At 53.5% G+C, this 23,869-nt stretch overlaps 1 protein-coding gene and 1 long non-coding RNA gene across 5 annotated transcripts in view; one reads left to right on the forward strand and one right to left on the reverse strand.

Annotated features, from left to right (window-relative positions):
- Positions 1 to 23,869, forward strand: part of PDE2A (phosphodiesterase 2A) — an 89,004-nt gene that overhangs the window by 44,668 nt on the left and 20,467 nt on the right. For all 4 annotated transcript variants that reach the window (XM_072969268.1, XM_006203369.2, XM_031681317.2 and 1 more), the window contains 2 exons: positions 13,394 to 13,483; positions 16,961 to 17,049. In XM_072969268.1, coding sequence (XP_072825369.1) covers positions 13,394 to 13,483; positions 16,961 to 17,049 — 179 coding nt within the window. The remainder of the gene's footprint in view (positions 1 to 13,393; positions 13,484 to 16,960; positions 17,050 to 23,869) is intronic.
- LOC140698962 (uncharacterized) lies at positions 14,614 to 15,017 on the reverse strand. Its single transcript, XR_012076974.1, has 2 exons — positions 14,812 to 15,017; positions 14,614 to 14,736 (listed from the first exon to the last, which is right to left on the reverse strand). It is a non-coding gene; the product is annotated as an uncharacterized lncRNA (long non-coding RNA).

Here is a 23,869-nt window from a genome sequence, read left to right on the forward strand (position 1 = left end):
TTTGAGGATGAATAACATTCTACTGGATGAATAAACCACATTTTGCTTACCCATTCATCCATCAATGGACACCATTGATTGCTTCTTCCTTTTGACTTACATGAATAATGCTGCTGTGAACATGAGTGTACAAATATCTCTTTAAGATCCTGCTTTCAATTCTTTTATGTATATGCTTAGAAGTGGAATTACTGGAGCACATGGTAATTTAATCCTTAATTTTTGAGGAACTACAATACTGTTTTCCACAGCAGCTGTACCATCTTAGATTCCTGCCAACAGTGTACCAAGCTTCCAATTTCTCCTCATTCTCACCAACACTTATTTTCTGCCTTTTTTTTTTCTTAATAGTAGCCATCCTAATGGGTGTGAGGTGGTATCTCATTGTGGTTTTGATTTGCATTTCCCTGGTTAGTGGTGTTGAGCATCTTTTCATGTGCTCGTTGGCCACTTGTACATCTTTAGAGAAATGTCTATTCAAGGCCTTTGCCCATTTTAAAGTCAGATTGGTTGCTTATTTTGTGGCTGAGCTGTAGGACGTCTTTATATATTTCAGCTATTAACCCCTTATTAGGTTTATGATTTGCAAATATTTTCTCCCAGTTTGTAGGTTGCTTTGCTGAAGTATTTTAACACAAATATCAGACATGATGTCATTTCAGCAAAGGTGGATATTTTTAAGGTCAGAAGATCCTGGATGATGCTGAAATGAGACCATGCAACACAGAGCCAGCTTGGAACTGTGTATGTGAGGCTGGTGAGGGTGACACTGGGGACTTCGGGAACACGGTGTGTGACCCTGAGGGTGGGCCACCTTCAGTGAGGGTGATAGCGATAGTTTCAGTGTGTTGGCCCTGTGACACTCAGGGATGTGTGACACTGTGGACACTGTGAAATGATTGTGTGTCACTGAGCATGTGGAACATGACGGGTGAAGGTGACAGTGATCATATCCCTGTGTGTCACCCTGAGGTGATGAGCGCGACACAAAGTGGGTGCTGTGTGGAATGAGAGGGATCTTGGGTGAGCTGTGGGCAATGGGGGTTGCGTGATTGTTCTGCCGTCAGACAGAGGACAGACATCACAGAGCAGACAAGGAGAAATGCCCAATGGGGACAGAGATGGTGTCTGGGCCCAAGAATGAGCTGGCCTGAGGCCTTCTCCTTTCTCTGTACTCCCCAGGAAGGCTTCCTGGAGGCAGGATGGGAGCCACAGGTACCGGGAGGAGCAAAGGCAATGGTGTCCGACAGCCCTTTCTGGCTCTGACATTTAGCAAGTCATTTTATCCTTTGAGCCTCAATTCCCTCAAGTATAAAACGGGGGCTGTTGGGAGGATCGTGTAAAATGGTGCCTTTGTATGACCACAGTGCCTGGCACGAGGCAAATGCTCTGTGATCAGGGGAGATGACCCCTCGCATGCCTACTCCCAGGCTTCCGGGCTGATGGAAGCACTTGGGGGTGCACAGAGAGGGTGCAGTGATAAGAGATGTGTTCTGTGCCCATAGCCCTCTGCTCTCCCTCCCTCTTCTGTTCCCTGCTCAGCATTGTCAGGGGCCCCCCACCTCAACTCACTCCCACACCCTCCTCTCCTGGCTCCTGCCATCCTCACCCGCTGTCAGCCTCCAGCCCAGGCTGCTGCAGCCTCATTCAATTAGGCCGATGCAATTTGCTCAAGAAAAAAATGCCATAATTTGGTTAATCACACCAGTAGGGGATCTGGTCGGGGTTGGGTGGGTGGGGATGGGTAGGAGATCCACACTAACAGCTGAGGGCGCAGGTCTGGAAGTGCCTGTCTCTCAGGGTCCCCACCTGCTCTCTTGGGCTCCATTCCGGAGCCAACAGGATTCAGAGCTTGGATCTCCCCAACTCCAGATACAGAGATCTTGAGACGGAAGGTTGGACTGACTGTGTTCACTTGTGTCCCCAGCAGAGTCCCTGGCCCTCTCCGTGTCTCAGTCTCCCTGCCTGACAGTGAGATGCTGGGGGCAGAGGTGGTTTCTGAGCCTCTGGTCGACCTAGCTGGTCTCTGCATCCCAGATCTGGTCAGCCTCCTTTATGACTTCTGGACAGCCTTCTGTTGGGCTTTGGCGAGGGCAGAGTGAAGGGTGCGTGAAGGGGACAGAGCCCTAGGGGGAGTTAAGAGGGGGTGCGTGAAGGGGACAGAGCCCCAGGGGGAGTTAAGAGGCTCCTCAGAGCCTCATCTGGAACGCATTCACCCCAGGTCCAGAGTCAGAGACCCTCTAGTCCCAGGCTGCAGAGAAAGGGAGCTGCTGTTTCTCTGTCACCTGCAGGGCCACAGCTTCAAACCCCACAGGTCATACGTTGCTTGCACAGGGCTCCAGCAGAGGTGAGGTGGTGCTGAAACCCAGCCCATTCTCCCTGACCAACCCTTGCCTGTCAGGCTGCATTTGTCCACAGGGGTGGAGTCACCTCTTTGTAACTCACACCAAGGTGACCTACCCCCTTGCTGAGAGCAGCTTAGGCAGAACTGCATGGTTTGTTTAGTCTTCTCAGTGACTCTGGGAGAAGGCACCATTTTATAGATAAGGAAACTGAGCCCAGGAAGGTGAAAAACTTGTCCGATGCTATATAGGTGACGTGTGACAGTGTGGGGATGTGAGTCCAGGTCTGGCAGAGGTGATGGAGGAGGTGGCAGGGAGCATGGGGCAGGAGAATCAGACCCCCATGTGCACAGGTGCCAACACTTAGCCATAAATTCCTCTCTTCATTCAGAGACAAAACCAGCCCCCAGTGTATTCACAGTCCCGAGGATAGCTACACACTCACTGCACACACCCAGGCTCACACAGACGTTGCCAGCCCCCATCACACACGCACAGGCACCCACACGTGCAGATGGCTTGTGCGCAGATGTGGCCTCAGGGGCACTCACACGTTTACACCCTCATACACATTCTCCCACAGAATCACAGACCCACATACTTTCACACAGACATTCTCCTAAGGACCCAGGGGACATATTCTACTATGGTCACATGATGCATTATGGACAACTAATGGGAAGGCCACACGTTGCTTAGGTCACCAGCCAAGCAGGAGCTCCCCACAAAGTGAGGGGGGATAGCAGTTGTGATGAGAGGAGATAGAACTTTGCAATCAGGAAAGCCACACAAAAAATGATTTTCATGTTCATTTCCAAGACAAAATTTATATAATGTCTGGTGAGGTTGGGGGACATCCTCTAAAGGACCTGCACAGATTCACAGGCACAATAATTGCACAAGATCCCCTGGGCTCATATGATTACCCAACCCTGGGCTCTGTGGGTGTGTGTGTGTGTGTGTGTACATACTCAGTGGCTCCCAGATCCTTGGGATATGAGGAAGGAGAGGAGGAGAAGTTCCAGAGACTCCAGATGTTTGTTCTCTGGCTTCCTGGGCCCTCCAAAGGCAAATAACAGGATGCCAGCCTGCCTGCTCGGGACGGGTGGGTGGGGTGGTGGGTTATGTGAGGAACTTGGCCCTGCCTCTGGAGCCCTGCAGATGGGGACCCTGCATAGAGATACAGCATGACTGAGGCCCACGGCCAGTTTCCCATGGACTTGTGGGCCCATCACCTCCCCTCTCTGGGGCTCAGTTCCCCCATCTGAAAATTTGGGACAGAGAGGGGCTGAGACTGGATGGGCTCTCCCCTGGAGATTGAAACTGAGACATTCCAGGATCAGGGTACAAAAGAGAAAACCAAAGCTGGGGTGGGGAGATGGAGGGGCCAGTAGGGTTGAGGGTTCAGGGCAGGGTGTGGAGCCCCAGAGCCTGCCATGTCCCCCCTCAATGTCCCCTTTCCTAGAGAAGAGCTGCACCTCAATGCTTACACCTGCTTGTGGGGGTGGGTGCAGCCCAGCCCTTGCTGATTGCCAAGGGGAGCAGTGGACAGGAGGTGGAGGAGAGAGTCCCCTGAACACTGCAGGATGGGACAGGGGCAGGATAGCACAGTGGGGCGGGGTGCTAGAACAGATCAGCATGGGGCCTGGAAGGACAGGAGAGGAGAAGAGAGAGCGTCCCGGTGCAGGAAATGGAACAGCCAAGAACTGGAGGTGGCAGTGGGTGAAGTGCGGGAATGAAGGGATGAGGGGAGTAAGGTTGGAGGGCCGCTAGAGCCTGGAGCGTGGACCGGGGAGTCAGGAGGGACAGCAGTGACCCTGTCTGTCGTGCTGAGTGCCTTACAAACACATCCAGCAGGCCCAGGAGCTCGGAGCCCACTGCAGGGCCATCTTCTGCAAGGCGGGGACTACAGCCAGACCTGCATTTTACCACAGCCCCACAAGTAGGGGTAGGGGACAGCTCAGAGAGCCTTCCACTGTATAGTGGATTGGAACCCAGAGGGAGGGGCACGCCTGAGAGGAACGCTGCCCAGAAGATTTCTCATTCCAATCCCCAATACAGTGGGACTATTTTTAGGACCAATTAAAGTGCTCACGCATTCCTGCAGGGGCATGGAGAAGGAAGAGGGGCAGGAGCGAGTGCAGAGGGAAGGGGGTGTACCCCACTCTTCCCCACAACTCTGGTTTTGTCTGCCAGGTGTCCCTTCAGGGCTAAGAAGGCTTTCATCACCAGGGACCCCTCCTGGCTCTTAGGTCTGCCCATCTGCCTCTGAATCAGTCCTTATCTCTGTCCTAGTCTCTTTCTCATTCTACCCACCAGCCCTCTCCTGGGATTTGGGGAATAACTGAGTTGAGCCAGCCCTGAAGACAGAGCCAAATACAGTCATAGGACCCAGTAGTGAGACTGTGGGAGAGACACATACCAGAGAAGAACAGAGAGCAAGAAGGACAGACGTGGAGAACCCAGGAAGCTGAGGGGGAAACAGAGAGCCCAGGACAGAGCCGGGGGAAGCCCCCCCCACCATGGCAGCTCCTGGGCACCCTGTTTTCCACTTTGTGCCAGAGAAGACTCTGCCAGGCCCACCCTCCCTTCACCCCCACCAGCCCCTCCCTGGGCCCTCTGCAGGCCCAAACTGACCTTGTGCCAGGCCAGTGCCATCTAGCATTTACCTCCCACCATGGGCACTGTGTCTGGCACAAAGGGAAAGACATGAGGCCCTGTTCCCTGGCCTGGAGGAAGGGGCACCCTGCATCTGAAAGGGGCTCAGCCCATCTGCTGGCCAAGGCAGAGAACTGGAGGGGCCACTGAGACAAACAGTGGTCAGGAGGGAAGGAGCCTAGTGTGTCCAGAAGACCTCTGGGCCAGGGCAAGGGCCTCCTGACTCCAGGTGAGACCCTGGGTAAGTCCTTTCCTATCTTTCTGGCCTTAGTCTACTCCCATCAAGCTGGGGTTGGGTGCCATAGGCCCAGGGCTCTGTAGACTCTGGTTCTGTAGGAATTCTGAGGAGGAGGATGACAAGTGACCCACCCAGGAAGGCTTCCTGGAGGAGGTGACATCACTCATGAAAGAAAGTGATAATGATCCTCTCAGAAAAGGTAATAAGTACTCCTCTCAGAAAAGAGCCCTTCCCTCCTGACACACCATCCCCTGCCCTGTCTTCACCAGGAGATGATCCTGAGGCAGAAGGGCCTCCTAGCCTGCAGAGATGCTTTCTTCTCAGCACAAGGTACCCTCATTCATTAGGCTCCTTTAAAATAGTCACTGGGCCAGACTTGTGAGACTTTGAGAGGGCTCAGCTGTCTTCCCGGCCTGGGATCCTCCAGGGGGTCATTGTGTCCACCCCCCAGCTTGGATATGGCATATGCCCTTCACAGCCCAATAGCCTTGGGCACTCAGGAGTCCAATCGATCTTTTTATAGCTCAGCAGACACTTCCTGACACCTGTGATGGGCTGTGAGATCCTGGGGTACCCAGGGAGGAATAGGAAGCAACTTCTGCCCTCTAAGAGCCCCCAGTCTGGTGAGGGTGCCAGATGGACAGTAGTGGCAATTCAGCATGCCACGCCATCATAGGGAGCATAGGGCTATAAGAATCCTGGATGGGAGGCTCAGATTTGCCTGAGCGAAGGAACAATGACAAAATGTTCCTGGAGGGAGGCCCAGAGGAGGGAGCCTGGTCACTCATTTATTCATTCATTCATGTATCTAATTTTCCCTTTGGCCATCATTTCCTGAGAGACATAAACTCTGCTGATGCTGGTCCAGCTGGTCACTCAGCTCCCTCTTCCTTTCCTGCTTGGGCCACTGTGCCAGCCTCTCAGAGGCTCCTAGACTTACTTTGTCCGGCTCCCAACCCGCCACAAAGGCCATGTGATGGGGTGAGGCTGAGGAGGGTTTGAAGATATTGAGGGTCTTCAGGCCAGAGCTGCAGGCCAGCCACGCTTACCAAGTCCTTTCTCAGGATACAGTCTCCCTTGCTTGCTCACCACTGGGGACAGGTAGCTGGCCTCCCTCCTGCCCAGGCTTCTCTGTTGTGGTATGACTCTTAGAGAGCTTACCTCTGCCTCCTGGTGACCGCGCCACTGTGCCTAACTGCCCACACAGGCCCTTGGTGAGGAAACAAGGACAGTGGGGGCATCAGGGGTTTGGCATGCTGGGGACATGCGTGGGAGAAAGGCTGTAGCCATAGAGGTGGGGGGTCACTATTGGCTCTGCCGCTTAGGCAGTGGGGACCGGAAGTGAAGGTGAGGAGGTGGGAGAAGTCCTGAGCCTGTCCCATCCCCCTTGATTTGATGTCTGCCTCCCAGGTTGTCTCCTTCCCCCTACACTCGGCTCTGGCTGCCGCCCTCTGCGCGCTCTGCTGTTCCCTTACCCCTTCTTCACCCCAGACACCGTGCCAGGGACTGAGGGCACCCAGTGAGTCAGGGCCCCGGAGTGCTGATTGTTCATACAATTCCTCCCTTCCCTCCCCAACCTCTTCCCCTTCCCCTCCTTCATCCTTTTCCAAATCTAGCCCTTGAGGAAGAGTGGGGGGCCTGAGGCCATTGGGAGGGCATCTTGGAGGAGGCAGGAGCTAGAATAGAAACCGAGACTGGCTTCCAAAAGGTGAGGGGCCTGGGAGGAGCTGCTTGTGAATATTGGAGGTAAGGAGCCCGCAAGATGGGGACTGACTTATTGGGGAGGTGGGGGACACAGTGAGGGGGGCACCAGGACAGGGCTCAGGTGTATTCTACAGTGCACGTGTCTCCAGTGTGGCTCGGAGGCTGGAGACGCGGCCCTGTTGGAGTAACAACTGAAGCCAGAGTCTGCAAAGGGCAGAGGGAGGGGTGGGGAAGAAAGGTGGGGGAGGGGTGAGAAAGCTGGGGAGGAGAGAGGAAAAGGGGACGCAAAGGAGGGAGGGGAGGAAGACAGACGGAGGGGGGGGGGAAGGTCAGGCTCTTCCTTTAGTACTGGACCCCTTCCCTACACCCTGATCCCGTGTCACCCCACTGTCCCTCCTTACTCTCTCCTTGCAGCTCCCCTGCCTCTCTCTACCTTTGAGACTTTCCCTGAGGAGTCCCTCTCCTGTGGTGGAAGTGGCACCAACTTGCACCCAGTGGATGGGCCATTCCCTCCTGAGCAAGGCCCCTCCTCTTTGACCTTTTGTCTCCTCCCCTATAAAAGGGGATGGTCAGAACAGGCACCTCCCAGGGTTCATAAGAGGACTGGAGAGAGTGCATGTGTTGCTGGGTCTCAGAGGGTGCTCCCTGGGCCAACAGCAGCAGCAGCAGCATCTAGGATCGTGTTGGAAATGCAAGTTCTTGGCCTCATCCCACACCTTCCATATCAAAAACTCTGAGGGCAGAGCCAGCAATCTGTAGGTAACAAGCCCTCCAGGAGATTCTGGTGCACATTCAAGTCTGAGAATTACTGGTGGACACCTCTAGCGCACAGTAGGTACTTGAGAAAAGTGCCTTTTCTTCCCCAAAGCCTGACGCCCCTCAAGCAGGGCAATGACATGTCCAGCTGTGGCCTGGGTCTCTCACCTGCTGCTACCTCAAATCCGGTCTCCCAAGGATCGCCAAGCCTCTTTCCTCTGTTTTGCTGCTCAGCCTTGTTGAGGAGAGGTCTGGGGCTGCAAGATCTTAGCGCTCCTGGGCAGCTCTTCTCCCTGGATCTAAGGCACCAGCGCCTGTTGGGGGCCGTTCCTTGGGCGTGGCAGTCCTGAGTGGGGCAGGAAGGGGGAGGGGCCGCCTCTCCTGCTTCCTTGCCGGCCCCTGACTCCACAGGGCTCGGCATGCTGCCGCGAGGGCTGTGAGAGTCACAGAGTAAGCTTGGGGTGCTTGGGCTTAGGCTGGGGGTCCGAGGTCCAGCCCAAGGGGGCTTCTCTGGCCAGAGCCCCCAGGAGGCCTCCTTTGGGAGGGGCTCTGCCAGTCTCCCCGGCAGAGCAGATGGGCTTGCTAGTACCAGGCACACACGGGCACACAGACAGATGTGCTCCTTTCCCCTTGAAGGCCCTGTTCTCTGGGGAGAGAAGAGACTGGGGATAATGCCCATCAGAACAGGAGGCAAGAAGCAGGAGTGTAGCCGGCATCTGCCCTGGCCCCCTGATTTCTCCCATCATGGCCAACTTCCTGACTTTCCTCATTCTGTGGGTGCTCATCTTGTGTCAGGTGCTCTCTCCCCAAGTTCTTGGACGTTTAGGGGAGGAGTGGGCAGGAGAGACAGGAGTAGGTGGGGACAGGAGTATGCAGGAGAGAGGATTTGGAAGTGGGGAAAAAAATTGAGACTCTTTTTTCCTTTGTAAATTGATTAATTAGTTTATTGTGGGGGAGAGGGTAATTATGTTTGTTTGTTTATGTATTTATGTTTTTAATGGAGGTACCGGGGATTGAACCCAGGACCCTGTGCTTGCCAAGCAAATGCTACCACTGAGCTATACTATCCCCCGTCAAGACACTGAGACTCTTGGAGATGAGACAGGAGAGTAGCCTGTGACAGGGATGGACGTTGACTGAGCGGGGCCTAGAGAGAAGGAGGGAGACCCACTCAGAGAACTCAGGGAGACAGAGCCTGAGAGAGGGGCACAGCCCCAGAGGGAAGGAAAGAGGAATAGAGAGGGAGAGGGGCTCCAAGACCCTAGAAGACTCCTCTTTAGAGAAAGGGACACCAAAGCCCAGAGAGAGAGAGGAGGGCACGCCACCCCAGGCCGCACAGGGGACCTAGCACAGGCAGAGTTGGATTAATCATTGTGTATGGCTGGTCCCAATAACACAGTTGGACTCTTAGAAGGTACCTGACTGTTGGGTTTGATGTTATGAGCTTCTTCTAGGCCACCATGGGGGCACTGTGAGGCTTCCAGAGAGAGAGGGGTGGGTTCTCAGTTCCAGGCAGTAGGGAGAGCAATAGGAGGGCTTATAGAGGTAGGAAAAGACATAGAGGCCCATGGAGACATGACAGGAAAGCAGCTTGTGACAATGACACTGACTCTCAAGAAGGACATCAGTCCCTGTGCTGGTGGCTCTACAAGGTCTCTTGGCTTCATATAATTCTTTAAGGAGTTAGAAGGAATTTTGTCCAGACCCTAGCCCCTGTCCAAATGTGTGCAGAAAGGCTGATCCAACCCCACTGCTGGCTCCAGGGGTGTTCTCACTCATAATAGGCTCCCCTGTCTCGGTACCCAGGGTAAAAGACCAGTGTGTGGGGAGTGGCACTGTCTATAGTGTTGAGTGGGCCTACTCCAACCACAGAGCTGCAGGTAGGGAGCTGGGGAAAGCAGGAAGGCTCCATCCACCTACCCATCCATCCATCCACCCACTCATCCATCCACCCATCCACCCATCCACTCATCCATCCATCCATCCATCTATTCACCATTCCATCCATTCACATATCCATCCACCCATCCTCACTGAGTTGAAACAAAAACCACTGAACTATATTGTTGCAAGCTGAAAGGACCCATTTTTACTAATGAGGAAATTGAGGCTCAGACTAGGAATGGGGCCTGATAAGGCCACACTGGGCTTCCATAGTCAACCTGGGACAGGACTAGAAATCACTGCTCTTTTCTGTGTACCAGAGATTCTCCTCTGCGGTCTGGGAAATTGCCTGGTTGTTATGCCGACATTTATACTGACGGTTGTTCCAAAAAGCAGCAAGGGCAGGAAATGTGACCTCTTTCACCCAGCCCTGAGCTTGTGTGTGTGTGTGTGTGTGTGTGTGTGTGTGTGTGTGTGTTTGTGTGGGGGCAATATGTGTACGCAGGACACGTATAGATGTGCATAAGAGTAGGCATGGTCTGTATGTGCTTTTTCTTCCCTCATCTTTTTAAGATTTCTGGGATTCTAGCCTTTGACTTGAGCCTTGTTAGTTTCCCCACCTATGCCTCCAAATTGGGAATTTCCCCACTTCCCATTCTCAGCTGCCCCCCACTGATTCTCTTCTCCCATCACTGGGGCACACATCATGGGCTTTGGAATTTGAACTATTTCCTTCCTGAGTTGATACAGCAGAGGTGAGGTTGCTTTGAGATCTGGGAAAGATTCAAGGAAAAGTTGGCATGCGACCAAGCCTTGAAGGCCCCTTGGAGGGCCAGGTATGAAGTGGCTGCACTCAACATCCCCCACCCCTGGGGCAGGCAGGGCAGGGCCAAGAGGTGTATGTACAGAAGGCTGCCAGGCAGAGAGCCCCAGGCTTCATCAGCCAGGTCTGCATTCAGCCCACTCAGGCTCCCTCCCTGCTGCCTTCCCAACTCTCCCCAAGTTTCCTTTTGCATTCCCCCACTCACCGCCATTATCCTGCCCTTAGCTTGAGGAGTCACAGAAAATTGACCAATCCAAACAAAGGCCAGACAGGCACCTACCAATTCCAGTAAAGGACAGGTCAGGGCATCCCCCAATCCAGGTAAAGGGCAGGTCAAGGAACCACCAATGAGAACAAAGGACAGACTATTCTCTCTAAGCCCCCTAGGGAGGGAGCTGGGGGTTGGGTGCAGAGCAGGAACAAGACAGTGGCTGGAGATCCAGAGACTCGGGTTCTGGGCCTGGCTCTGTCCTGACCAGCTGGCTGACCACAGGTGGGGCACTGCTTCTTTCTGAGCCTTAGTTTCTTCATCTGTCAAATGGGGAGACTTAGCTGTCCTAAGACTGTGGCTTTGAGAAATTTCTTCCCCTACATCAGCGCTTACTCCGTCACCTTGGCCCCTCTTCTCCAACTTCCACACCACAACACATATCAAACTCCACTGGTGGGCGGGGTCCCTCAGGGCTCAGCTTGTCCATCCCTGCTGCCTCCAGGCAGGAACAGACATAAACGAGCACCACCTTCTGGAGACCAGCCCTGGGAACCCCAGTCTGAGGAGCTTGGGTTCGCAGACTTTATTCTGGGATTATTTGGGGCATCAGCTCTTCCTCCCCTCTTTAGTCTGCAGAATTGATCTCAAAAGGCCACAATAGCCCACATGTACACTGTGTGTGCAGGTGTTACTGAGCCCTGGCCTGTGACTCCATAAGGAAGTAGCTGCACCTGTGTGACTCTGTATGTGTACCTAGAAGGTATCTGAAGGCAGGCTGGGGTATTTCTGCAAAGATGGGAAGGTCTGTGGCTGTGTGGCAGAGTATGTGTGGTGCTGAATTTGTGTGAACTGTGATGAGAGTGCCTAAGGGTTAAAGGAACATTAATCCAATTTGGGGATTGTATTGTTGGGAATCAGCAGCTTCTGATGGCTGAGGACAGAGACGCATCTCCATGACCAAAATGTGTTGTGGGTGGGGAAAGTCAATGCCAAGTGAGCATTCAGGGAGAAAGCCCACTGCTGCCCCCAATCCTGGAAAACAAGACTGGGTGGGAGCAGGGTTAGGGGAGGAAACGGAAGCCAAGAAGATGCAAGGGTGAAATCTGGAGCTGAAGTCTGAACCCCAGGCTTCATCTGGATCCCAATGCAGGACTCCCCTCTGCAGCCTCTCTGAAAAATGGGCATCTAGCCCATTTTTGCACACCCCCAGTTATGGGGAGCTCACTTCCTCTCTTTCTCCTGATGGCCTCTGCCTGTGTAGCTTGGCTCTGCCTGGAAGAAGGTCTTCGATCCACTGGGCCAAGGCCAGCCTCCTGAGAAATCCTATGGGTCTCCAGGCTATCCCTGGAGCCACAGAGTCCAGTCTCCCTGCCCAGAAAAGCCTGAGATATTGGAGTCAAATACTGAGAGCCCTGGGTTAGCTCTGCTTCCAGCTAGGAGCCCCGGGGCTCTCCAGTCTTAGTCACATGCAGGACTTGGTTTCCAATTTCCTTCTTACATGAGTCACTTCCTCTGAAAGAGTCTCATTGTGACCCTACCTGGGACACAATGCACTGGAGATGGTCTAATCAGCCTATGGAAAGTGGAGGAACTGTCATCTTCACATGTTCAGAGTAACATAATTTTATTAATACAGCCTACAGTTTCAGCATTTTTAATATATTACCATCCACAATTACACTCAGAGCATGCTGAGCTGAGCCTGTGGTCCTCTAAGACCCTCAACCTCTTGTCTTTTTCATAGGAATAGGGGCCACACCATGTCTCTTCCATCTTACGGTTAATCATTTTGCTTTATGATCACAGACCCAGCCATCCACCAGGGTAAACATCAGAAAGAACTTCCAGGGATAGTGGGGAGGGCATGGCTGAATGGATGGTATGAGTCACGATCCTGCCTTGGCCCTGGATCCTCTGTTCCGTTACCTTTCTCTTTGATCCCTGTGGCTCTGGCCAAGTTAATAGAGCAAGAAGCAGGGACCTTTCTTGTCTCTGTTCCGCTCTCCAAGGACGAGGCTTGTTCCTGGGATGGGAAGCCTGGGAGGCAGTCAAGGCTGTCTTCTCCTTCCCTTCCTATCTTGCTGGAGGCTGGCCTAACTGTGTTTCTCGCATCTTATGGGCTCAGGCACCCCCTGGACTCTTGTTATTCCCGGCCCCTCACTAGGCTGAAAAGTGAGACTGTATGAGGCCACCTCCCTCCTTGGGAAAGCCAATGGGACCCAGATTCAGCAAACATTTGGCTGAGCACCTATGCCATGTGGGTACTCTGTGAGGCACTCCTAGGACTCAGTTTCATTTTATCGTCGTATCAGCCTGTACAGAGAGATAGCCTCAGTGGTCCCCCATACAGACAGAAGACAGGCTCAGTGACTTAACCAAGATGCAAACTGCTAATAATAGTGGAACTAGGACTCAAATTTGGGCAGTTTTGTTTGCTTGTTTTGCTTTGTATTAATGTGGAAGCATGTGCTTTCCCAACTATGCCAGAGTTATCTTTGGCTAAAAGACAAGAGACCTGGGGTCTAATCTAGACTCGACATCTTGACTCACAGTGAGTTCTTTGCTAAGTCCCTGGCCCATCTATAAGATAAGGGCACTTGGACGTTCTATGGCCTTAAGACTGGTTGGATTCTGAGATCCTAAGATCCTGGGATTCAAGTGTCTGAGAACTGTGGCCTCTGGTTTCAGCTGGGAGTTTGTGCTCACAGCTGCCTGGGCCAGGGGAGCTGCCCTGGCCCGCCCAGCAAAGGCCCTCACTGCCCTTTCCTCTCTTCTAGGATGCTTTGCTGAGCCTGGGCTCCGTCATCGACATTGCAGGTTTGCAACAGACTGTCAAGGAGGCCCTGTCAGCGGTGCTCCCCAAAGTGGTAGGTGCCTTGCCCCCCACTTCCCCTGTCCCCTAAACCTTTGCCTAGCTCCTTGCTGTAACTACATGGTTGAGAAGAAAGGAAGAGGCAGGGTCCCTGTCCAGAGGACTCTTACAGGGAAGTGAAATGTTTGGGTTAGTGTTCTGAGAGGGCTTCTTGGAGGAAGAGGGCTGAAGCTAAGCCCCAAAGAATGAATTTATATAGGAATCCTGGAATGTCTGGGACAGAAGGGGACTTAGAACTTATTGGAAAGATCATGTTTCAGATAATGGAATGGATTCACCTAGGATTAGAGCTAAGACATAGTGGAGTCAGGGGAACTTTGGAATATGTACAGCAGGAAGGATTGAGAGTAGATATGTGGACAAAGTTCCTTGATGCCAGGTCTGGGAGGTGCTGGAATGGGGCTCAGCCTTGATGAATGGATTCATCCGAATTAAAGCCTGGAGACAGGAGGCTGGACAAGACGATCTCTAAAAACCTTTAAGCTTCTCTGTGACCCATCCAACACCATGGATGAGGTTGCAGACTAGGGGCAGGTGGAGGGTGGTTGCTTGGGCCCACGGTCACCTGGTCAACATGGTTGCATGGGCCTGGAGTGCCTTGGTAAGGGGACTGTGCTTCTTTTCAACTGCCCTAGGCCATTCCCCAACCTGGCTCCCGTGGCCACTGTCCATCCCTTATGTAGTAGGATGGACAAACTGGCCCTCAAGGCCCAAAGCAGCGGTGTCTGAGTTGTGCCAAATAGAGGGAAGCAGGGGACTGTCAGTCTGGGGCAGAGGGCTCTAACTTACCCTAAGGGGCACAGAAGACTTCCTGGAGGAGGAGATAAACTGAGTCCCCATAGCCTGGAATAACCTGTCTCCTACTTAAGACATCAGCCAAGAATGGCCTCCACTCCAGGAAATAAGACTAATTCGGAACTGAGCCCCTCCCCAACCCCCCTCAGCAGAGCCTATTGTGTCTGAATCTGCTCTTTGGATGAGCCACCTGAGGTCCAGAGAGTGAGGGCACTTCCCCCAAGGTCACACAGCAAGACAGGAACAAATGGGGTTTGGCCCCTAAGCACCCGCATTCTTTCTCCTCAGCTCTGCTGTCTCAAAACCTCCTGGAAGTTCAGAGCCCAGGAGGAGGGCTAATGAGTGAGCTTTATTGAGTGTGAAATTGGTAGGAAGTGGGTGGTGTGTTGTCTCCCAAAATAAATCCTTCCGGAGATGGGACTGAGGCATCATCTGGCTGGGGTGGAGAAACATCTGGAAAGGAGGAGGTGGAGAGGTTAGCAGGTCAGCTTCTATAAGGCTGCCCTGGGAGTGGGGAGGAGAAGGTACCTGGCTGGGTCTTCAGAGGCAGGATGCCTGGCGGTTGTGCCAGCTTAGATGCCCTGGACTGGATTCACTGTATCCCCAAAGCTGGGAGCTGGGAAGACAGCTCTGGTCCAGGCGACTAGGTTCCTGGGACAGTGGGAAATGTCTGCCTTGGCATATCCAGGAGACCTGTATGATCTGGGGAAGCCCTGTCTTGATTGCATGGAGGGACTCAGCCCTCCAAAGAGGGGCGGGGAGATGGGAGGTCTGCCCTGCCCCCAGGGAAGGGTGGGGCCCAGGGAGGGGTCTGCCTAAACCCCCAGTGAGGGGAGCCGCTGGCACCTGGCTCCTCATCAGCACCCATTGTGGCAGGCAGCCGCAAATGCAGATGGTGCTGATGTGTCTGAAATGGTTCCCTCCTTCCCTCCAACAAACTCGGCTAATTTTAACCCAGAGTGAGGGGGTGGGAGCAGACGGACACCCGGAAGTGAAGTGAGGCTCTGTCTTCCCTGCCTCCCCACCCTTGATTGTCCACCCCTCTCTCTGCCAGGTCAGGACTCTCTGTGTGACCCTGGCTGCTGGGTTGTCTCTTAACCCCTCTGGGGAGCCACATCCCTCAGGCCCCTCCCAGGCTGCTTAAACGGTTGATTGACAAGAAGGAGGCTGGATAGAGATGAAGTGTGGGTGGCTTTCTCCTCACTAATTTCTGCGTCCCTGAACTCTCAACTAGACCTTCACCCAGGGGGACAAGGGGGCTTCAGGACTTGCGTGTGTCTGCCCTCCTCACTACTCAAGCCCTATCGTTCCCAGCCCACGCCACCACTGAGCTTGGCTCAGGTTCTCTGGAAGTAGGACTGGGGCTGGGAGAGGGTTGGGGTGGCTGGAGACAGCCAAAGGCAACCAGAGTGGCTGGCAGGATTGTGCACTCTCATAGTCATGAAAGGCAGCTGCTCCTGCTGAGAAGGATTCCCCACTTACTGAGGGTGAGCCTTTAACATTTAGCTCCAATGTCACCTCCTCCAGAAGCCCTCCCTGATACAGTCAGCAGAGAGGAGAGTCCTCCATTCTGAGAAAACAACGCCTCTCAAGATACTTAGATGGTCATGCTGGTGCCCCCTGGCTTGGGGGAGAGTCTCTGCTGAGCATCTGGGTCTTCCTCATCACATACAGCATGGGTAGTGGAGACTCTCTGCAAGGCTGTGTTGGTTGTGGGTCCCTAACTGGAGACAGGCCTGCTTGGAGGGAATGTGGGTTTTCACCTGTGAGTCAGTGAGGGCAAATGCTTCTGTCAAGACTGCTCTGGGCCCTTGGGGAGGGCAGATTGATGAGCTGCAGATTTGACACGCTTCAAACAGAGCTTTGATCTCACTCTGGAAAGTGATCATTCCAAAATACAAATCAGCTCCTGTCTCACTGGACTCACCAGACCCGCCCTCCCTGGCAGCGACCCTTCCCGGCAGCGACCCCTCCGCCCAAGACCCTCCCCCAGCTCCCTTCCAGCTCAGCACTTGCTGACCCTCTGCCCTGACTGTCAATTCTATAAATGCTCTGTGCCCTTTACACCTACACACCTGCTGCTAGGCCCAGAAGCCATTCTTCTGTGCCTCACCCACTCTCTGAATGTGTCTAATTCCCCTTTCAGTTACAGTGTTAAAAACGCTCCCTACAGGAAGCCCTCCTGGCTTGGGTCACAGTGTGTGATTTCTTGTAGCTTTGTTTGTGTATCTAAGGTAGTAGGAAAGCTTCCAGCACTTTCTGAGCCCCTCCTGCAGTACAGCCCAGAGTGGATGCTCAATTATTGTTTGCCCAGTTTGAAGTCATGGCACGGAAATATCCCAGGGTTGGGGGTGGGGTGCAGATTTGTCTGTACCTTCAGCCCTTCAGACCCTCCCCTTCCCAGAGCCTTGGATGTGCAGTGATGGGTAAGAAGAGCCAGGAGGGCCACGGATCATTGCCTGATCGGAACCCCTCCAAGAAGAGAGTGAGGTGCTGAGGTCATAAGGGAGTTTTCCTACCCTGGCTGCACTTAGAATCACTGGCAAGTAATAACAAACAGATTGCCTGAGCCCAGTCCCAGGGGGTCTGGGACCTTGTTACCCAGACCTGTGTCAGACTGGAAGTAGGCTGCTGGAAGGGCCTCTGTTCAGGGTCTCATGAGTGCCTTCTGTCCTAGGAGACTGTCTACACCTACCTGCTGGACCAAGAATCCCGGCTGGTGTGTGAGGAGCCACTCCACGAGCTGCCCCAGGAGGGGAAAGTGCGGTGAGCTGTTCTCCACCCATTGCATTCTTGCACAGTCAAGGGTCTCAGGTCTAGGGCACCTTCCAAGGTCATCTGATCTGACCCTCCCCATCTGACCTTGACCTCAGCCTCCCTGCCAGGTGGGGCTCCTTGGCTGGAGTCACTGACTCCAGCATGGAGGGGAGAAGCAATGTCTTCCCTTTTATTGTTTTGGAGGCATGGACGGCACAGGAAAGTGCCAAGTGGTAGGTTTTCTCCTAGAGAGCTGCAGCTTCCTCAGAGCTGAATCTCGGAATGTTGGGGCTACAGTTTATCAGTTAGAACCCCAGCAGGCTATGAGAAACTGCCTGGGAGGTTCTTACAGAATCACAGAATTCTGAATCATAGAATGCTTGACCCGCACAGTGTCAACTCCATATCTGAGAACAGCGAGATCAGAGGCAGTACCTCGCTGTGGGATCTGGAGACTGACTGCGTGGGTGCAAATCCCAGCTCCCATTTGCTACCGAGGGCCGGGTATTCAACTTCTCTGTGCCCTGGTTTCCTTGTTTGTAAAATGGTAATAATAATAGTACTTATCTCAAAGTACTATTATGGGAGGAATCTTGGAAGGATTAAATGTGTTTAACACATGTAAAGTGCTTAAAACTGTATCTATAATGAATGCTAAATGTCTGGCTTTATTTTCATTATGATAGAACATTGGAATCACTAACTTTAGGAACATGGGCTCAGTGCCCTCTCATCCCCTGACCCTTCTGAGCCTACTGAATTCAGATTTCCAGATGGGCGAACACTGTGAGACGTGTCCAATGTCACATACTTGGTGTGAGGCAGAGCCAGGTCTGGGCCAGTCTCCTGGCTGTCCAGGGAACAGTGAAGGGAAGTGGAACTTGTCCGACAAGAAAGTGTTGACAGGCAGGAGTGCTGGTCCGGAGGAGGGCAGGCCACAGAGGACATGCTCACTGCCTTCTAAGCACTGCAGGGCAATTGTAGGTCCAGGGAACACAGGGTTGGGAGCTGAGGGCTAAGTGGACACTGGTGGGGGTGTTACCAGAAGGCAGCACTTCACTCTAGCCAGCCAAGCAGGGATGTGGCTGTTTCAGGTAGTAGCTGAGGCCAACAAGACGCTCACTTCTTGTAGAGGCCATGGAAGGAACTGTTGTTTGGAGATGCCAGAGGTCCTGATGCTGGGGATGCTGGGGATCCTGAGGCCCCTCCTGGCACTTGGAACCCTAGATTCCTGGATGCTGTTCTCTCCCCTGGCCCTTCCCCATGGAAGGGGCTGGAGCCTCTGATAGCTCAGAGCCTTCCCACCTCCTGTTCTCCCATGGGGCAAGTGATGGGTGACACTCTCCCCTGCAGCATCTCCTGACAACTCCTCCCCTCGAGGACTGTGTGAACCAAGCCAGCCATATCCCTCTGTGGCCTCTAGTGTCCCATCTGTAAGATGGCAGGATAGGGCTGGAAGTTCTTTGGAATCTTAAGGGAAAAAAATTGTTATAATTGCTATAATTTTTCTCCCTTTTCTCCTCTGAGCCTGTACCCTCACCCCTCATCCTCAAGAACTTGGCATAATTTAAGTTTTCCCCATCCAGGAAGTTTCCTCAGAGCAGCTGGGAAGGCCCTCCTGGGAGAGGGTTGCAGGACTGTGGGCTCAGACGGCAGGAGGGGCGTGTCCTGTAACGTCTGCTCTGCTCCTTCGGAGCCTGAGATGCTCCTAGTAGGCTTTCTTCCGTGAGCTGGGGTGTGGGATAGGGTGGAGGGCTGTGGTCCAGGCATCTTTGAGGGAGCTCAGAGCCTCTGCTTCAGTAGCCCTTTCAGTATCCCCACCTCCAGCCACGTCAGACCTAACAAAGCCTTTGGAAAAGGTACAAAAAAAAGGGCAATTAAAAGTGAATGCTCCAATGCAATTAGCAGAGAGTTGAGTGGAGATGGGGAGGAGAGTGCCTGCTGGGAGACAGGGCTCAGACATCCCAGGAGGTGGAGGAGGCAAGGCAGGGAGGGGGCAGAGGGGGCAGGTGGTGGGTGGGGGAATCCCATCAGCAAGGATTGGGGTGAAGATTCTGGCCAGTCCTATCTTCCGAAATCTGCCCACCTTCCCACCCTCCCATCCCTCCCACCCCCATGTATCTGGTGGCGAGCCCACCTCCTTGGCTAGGGCTGGGGCAGAGGTCCATGGAAGAGGGAAGAGCACTCCAGTGGGAGTCAGACAGGCCTGGATTCTAACCCAGCCCCATCTCTGCTTCACTGTGTCCCCTTCCAAACCTAATTTCTTATTCACAGAGTGGAGATAACAGTGGGCTCTGTCTATTGGCTTGATGAGGTAACAAATGCCGAGTGCTTAGCTCAATGCCAGCACACAGTAGGAGTTTTTTTTAAGTATTTTTATTTATTTATTTTTTAGGGGGGAGACAATTAGGTTTATCTTTACTTATTTATTTTTCTAATGGAGGCACTGAAGATAGAACCCAGGACCTTATGCATGCTAAGCATGCACTCAGCTGCTGAGTTATTCCCCAGCCCCAACTCCCTGTAGGAGCTTAATGATTGCTGGTTGCTCTCCATCTCCAAGTCCCAACAAATCTACTCATTGGGTGACCTTGAGAAAATTACTTCCCTTCTGGCTTCAATCTGTTTTTCTATAAAATGGGTATTTTAGGGTACAGGGTCCTTCCAAAGGTGACCTCTGTGGCTCTGGCCCCATCAGGAGACTAGGCACTGGCCCTGGGCTGAGGTGGAGCCTGAGTTTCGGCCATGCCCAGTGTGTGTGTGGTGGGGGGTTCTCCTCCCGGAAGCTCTGGAGGGCTGGCGGGGCTGGCAAACAGCAGCAGGTGTGAAGTGGAGGCAGATCATAAAGACAAATAAGGGCCCAGGGGAAGGGGCAGAGGAGGGGCTGAGGGTGGTGGGGGGAGGCATGTGGAGACAGACAGGCTGATGGGGAGTGAGGCAGCCCCACCAGCTACCCCCCCCTCCTGCCACTGCCCCCTCCCTTCTCTTCTGTTTTGTGTTTTCTGCCTCGTGTGTTTGCTCGGCTCTCTCCTCCCCTGCAAAGTCCTTCCCTGTGCTTTCCCCATCCCCACTGACCCACATTTCCCTGATCTGCCACAGCCCCATCAGAGGGCCGCTAGGAGGCCCACTCCCTAGTTTCCTGGCACTAAGGATGATTCAGTTTTCAGAAAATGTGTCTGGGTCATAGCAGCCTCCCTCAGGGGTGGGTTTGTCCAGAAGAAGAACCCTGGGCTAGAGGTGGAGAGAGCTGAGATCCAGGACAGCAAGGCTGCAATCACAATCTCATGCAATCTCCCTGGGCTTCTGTCTCCACCTATGTGAGATGAGAAGATGGGACACTGAGATGTCTGAGGGTTGGTCTTGCTCTGAATCCTGAGGGCTGCAAGAAGGCCTCAGGGCTGGAGGGAGCAAATCCTGGAAGGCTGCCTGGATGAAGGGCTTCCTGAAAGTCTTCACCGCCCTCTTCTGGGTTCCTCGCCTCAATCTCCCAGCCTATTTCAGTCCCCAGCCCCTACTGCCTTCCTCTTCTTATTGTGTCTCCTGCCATCTCAAAGCCTCTGATTACTTGCTGCTGAGTGCAGTGAAATCCAGGGCCTTTCGGCTGCCGAGAAGACACGCCCACCCCGGCCCCAGCTGGTGTCTCCCTCCTCTACTATTTCTGGAGAGAGGGGGGCCCACGGCCCAACCTTGAGAAATTTCTTCCTCAGAGCTGACCTGGTCCACATCACTGCAGCATCTCTCTGTCCCTCTGACTTGTCTCAAGGGATACAGAGAGTAGTGTGTCCCCATCTCTGGAGTCTCACATTCTGGGAGAGGGAGGGGGAGAAGGAAGGGAGGGTCCGGGTCCTGGCCTGAATCATAATTCGTCTCCAAGAGAGATGAAAGGTCAGAGTGAGGTGGAGGCTCTGGGAGGTGGGTGGCTCAGTAAAGGGGAGGGGGGTACCTCACCTAAGAAGGGGCTTGGGGGAGCAGAAGAGGGCCTGGCCTGCACTCTTTCCAGGCCATTGACCTCATCAACAGAGAGCCTTTTCCTCTACTCTCTCCACTAAACAAATAGTTGTTAAAGGGATGGACCCGTCATAAAATCCATGCCCGTTGCTCTCCCCACTCTGTCCCCATCTGTCTTTATCTTCACTGGGTAGCCATGACCACTCAGGCACCAAGAGCCGAGTCATTAGCCTTCAACCTGAACAGCTGGTCCTGGGCTTTGGAGTCCCTTCACCCCCAGCATCAGCCTGGCAGCGGGGACAGGGGATGGGGGAGTCAGGAGAGGAGAGGAGGCAGAGTGGGGGCTCTGAGTTGAGGGGAAAGGCCTGGGGGGTGTGGGCAGTGGGTGAAACCCCCAGCCCCATTTGGGTGGGAGGGACTCAGCTTCCAAGTCCCCTCTCCCTTCTGGCATCTTAGAAACCTCCAGAGGAACAGGAGTTCTGGGAAGGGTGAAGCAGAAGAAAAGGGCTCCTATAGGGGTGGGCTGAGGGGAGCATGGCCTGGCACAGCCCTGCCTGGGGGTGTGGGATGTGGCCAGGCCAGGGGGAAGTCAGGTTATGTAACAAGGTGCCCAGTTTGGGGACTGCTGAGGGTGGAGGATCCTTAGAGGCCTCAGCACTTGGTGGAAGATCTGGACCCAGGCAAGGTTGACCTGCCTCAGCCCAGCTTCTCCTCTGCTGTCCAGGGACCACTGAGACTCTGGGGCCCTCACTGACATCAGGTTTCTGCCTCTCAGATTCTCCCTGTCTAGTGAGAGTTTTACTCAGTAGACAGCATGATCTGCCTTAAATTGAACCTGACCTTTACCTTCTTCTGCGCAAGTCTCTCCTGGGGCTCCCACTATCCTCAGAATCAAGCCCAGCTCATCAGGGCCCTGGCCCTCTCCAGCCATGCTCCCTGATGTCCAGCTGCATCAACCTTCTTGCCGTTAAACCATCCAGCAGACACGCGCTCTTTCTTTCCTCTGAGCCTTTGCACATGCAGTTCCGCCTGCCTGCACATCCTTTCCTTTTTGCCTTGTTGACCTCTGCTTGTCCTCTAGCACTCAACTCAGGCATCTTCTCCTCCAGGAAGCCTTCTCTGATCCCACTTCTGTACTGCCCCTGGGTAGGCTGGGACCCACTCCTCCTTCCTTTGTAAGAGCCCTCATCCCTGCCCTCAAGAGTGAGTCTGTATGTCAGTCCCCGAGTGACACCAAGACTCTTCTTCTTATCTCAGTCCTCAATACCAAACCTGACCCAGAAGGACCCCAGGTAAATACTCTGTGGAATGAAGGACTTTAAGTAGAATGTTCCCATAAGTATTTTGGTTGAGAACACTTGCTCTGGCTCTAGTGTGGGGAATGGATTTAAGGGACTTGAGAGGAGGCAGGAGGTGAGGGGAGAGTCTGCTGCAGGTTCAAAGAGAGGTGTCTCTGAGCTGGGTAGTGGCTTGGGAATGGAAAGCAGGGGGCAGTTGTGAGAGATGTGGGAGCTGACTCATCCATTGGATGGGAGAGATGAGAAGAGGGAGGCAGGTAGGATAGTTTGTGGATGAGCCACAGGGGACCGGATGGATGGTTGTTTCATTTCTGGAGTAGTGGTGGAGAGGATAAGTTCCAATTGGGACTGGGTGCCTTTGGCAACTTCAGGGACACCCAAGGCGGACCTCCAGGAAGCCTTTGGATATCTGGGGTCTGGAGCTCAAGAGAGTGGGGGCTGGAGAGCCAGGAGGCCATGAGCACAGAGGAGGAGTTTTGTGCAGAAGAAAAGAAAGGCTGAGGGCAATTCTTTCATCAGGGCCATGGAGGGAGGCAGGGAGAGGCCAAGTTAGCCCCATCTGTGGGTGAAAAGCTGGGAATCGATAGTCAGCAGGATGAATTTGCAGCATTGCTCACTGACCAGCAATGCAGGGACCAGCGCCACCTTGTGGCTGCCAGATAACAAGATTGTTTCAGGCCAAGTGGCTGGGCCGGGTCCACAAGAAGGGGTTTGGCTGAGGGTCACCAAGGCCAGCCCTCTGCTGCCATGAATCCCCAGCCTTTAACAACTGAGTCACCAGGAAGTGTGGTTGCTGTTGCCTCCTGCCACCCTAGATCTCTATTCCTTCCTGGGGTGACTGGCAGCTCAGAACCAGAGCCTAAAGTTCCAGTGTGAGGGCTGGAAGATGAGAAACACCACTGGTTATTGTAGATTCTGAACCAAGGGGCCGGGAGGGAACGGGTCAGTTTCAGAATGCTGTGTGATCTTGACTAAGATGCTCAACCTCTTTGGCCCTTGATTTCCTAGCAACTGTAACCTCCTAATCTGGAGGCTTGCAGGCCGCCTCCTCTCTTTTCCTCACTTGACCTTTCCTGGGCCCCCTTTAGTGACCCCACATGCACACTCCAGAGTCCTAGGCCCTGCAAGCTTCTTTTCTCTCCAGGCCAGGCAGTTTCCACAAATACAATTAAGTGGAGGCAGCATGAGGGATGAAGAACCCAGGACAATTAATCATCAGGGAGTGACATTTGGTGAAAAATCAGGGGCTTAATTAAGCAGGAAGAGCCAGAGGCCGGGGGGGGGGTGGTATGTGCGGTGAGAGCAGAGAGAAACTTATCCTTCCTACAGCTCAGTTCCCCTGTCTCAGTTCCTACTCCCCTTCCCCCATCACATAGGCACCCTTTGCCTCCTTGACATTCTCCCTGTTGGAGACTCAACCCTTCTCAGGTCTTTAGGAAGATTCAGGTGTCCTAGTTAGGAGGATGGGCTCTGGTGCCAACTGCCTGTGTTCAAATCCTGGCTCTACCACTTATAAGCCATGGAACCTTGGACAGTTGACTTAACCTTTCTGTATTTTAGTTTCTCTACCTGAAAATGGAAAT

This window comes from Vicugna pacos, chromosome 10 (assembly GCF_048564905.1).
Source record: "Vicugna pacos chromosome 10, VicPac4, whole genome shotgun sequence".
NCBI lineage: Eukaryota > Metazoa > Chordata > Mammalia > Artiodactyla > Camelidae > Vicugna > Vicugna pacos.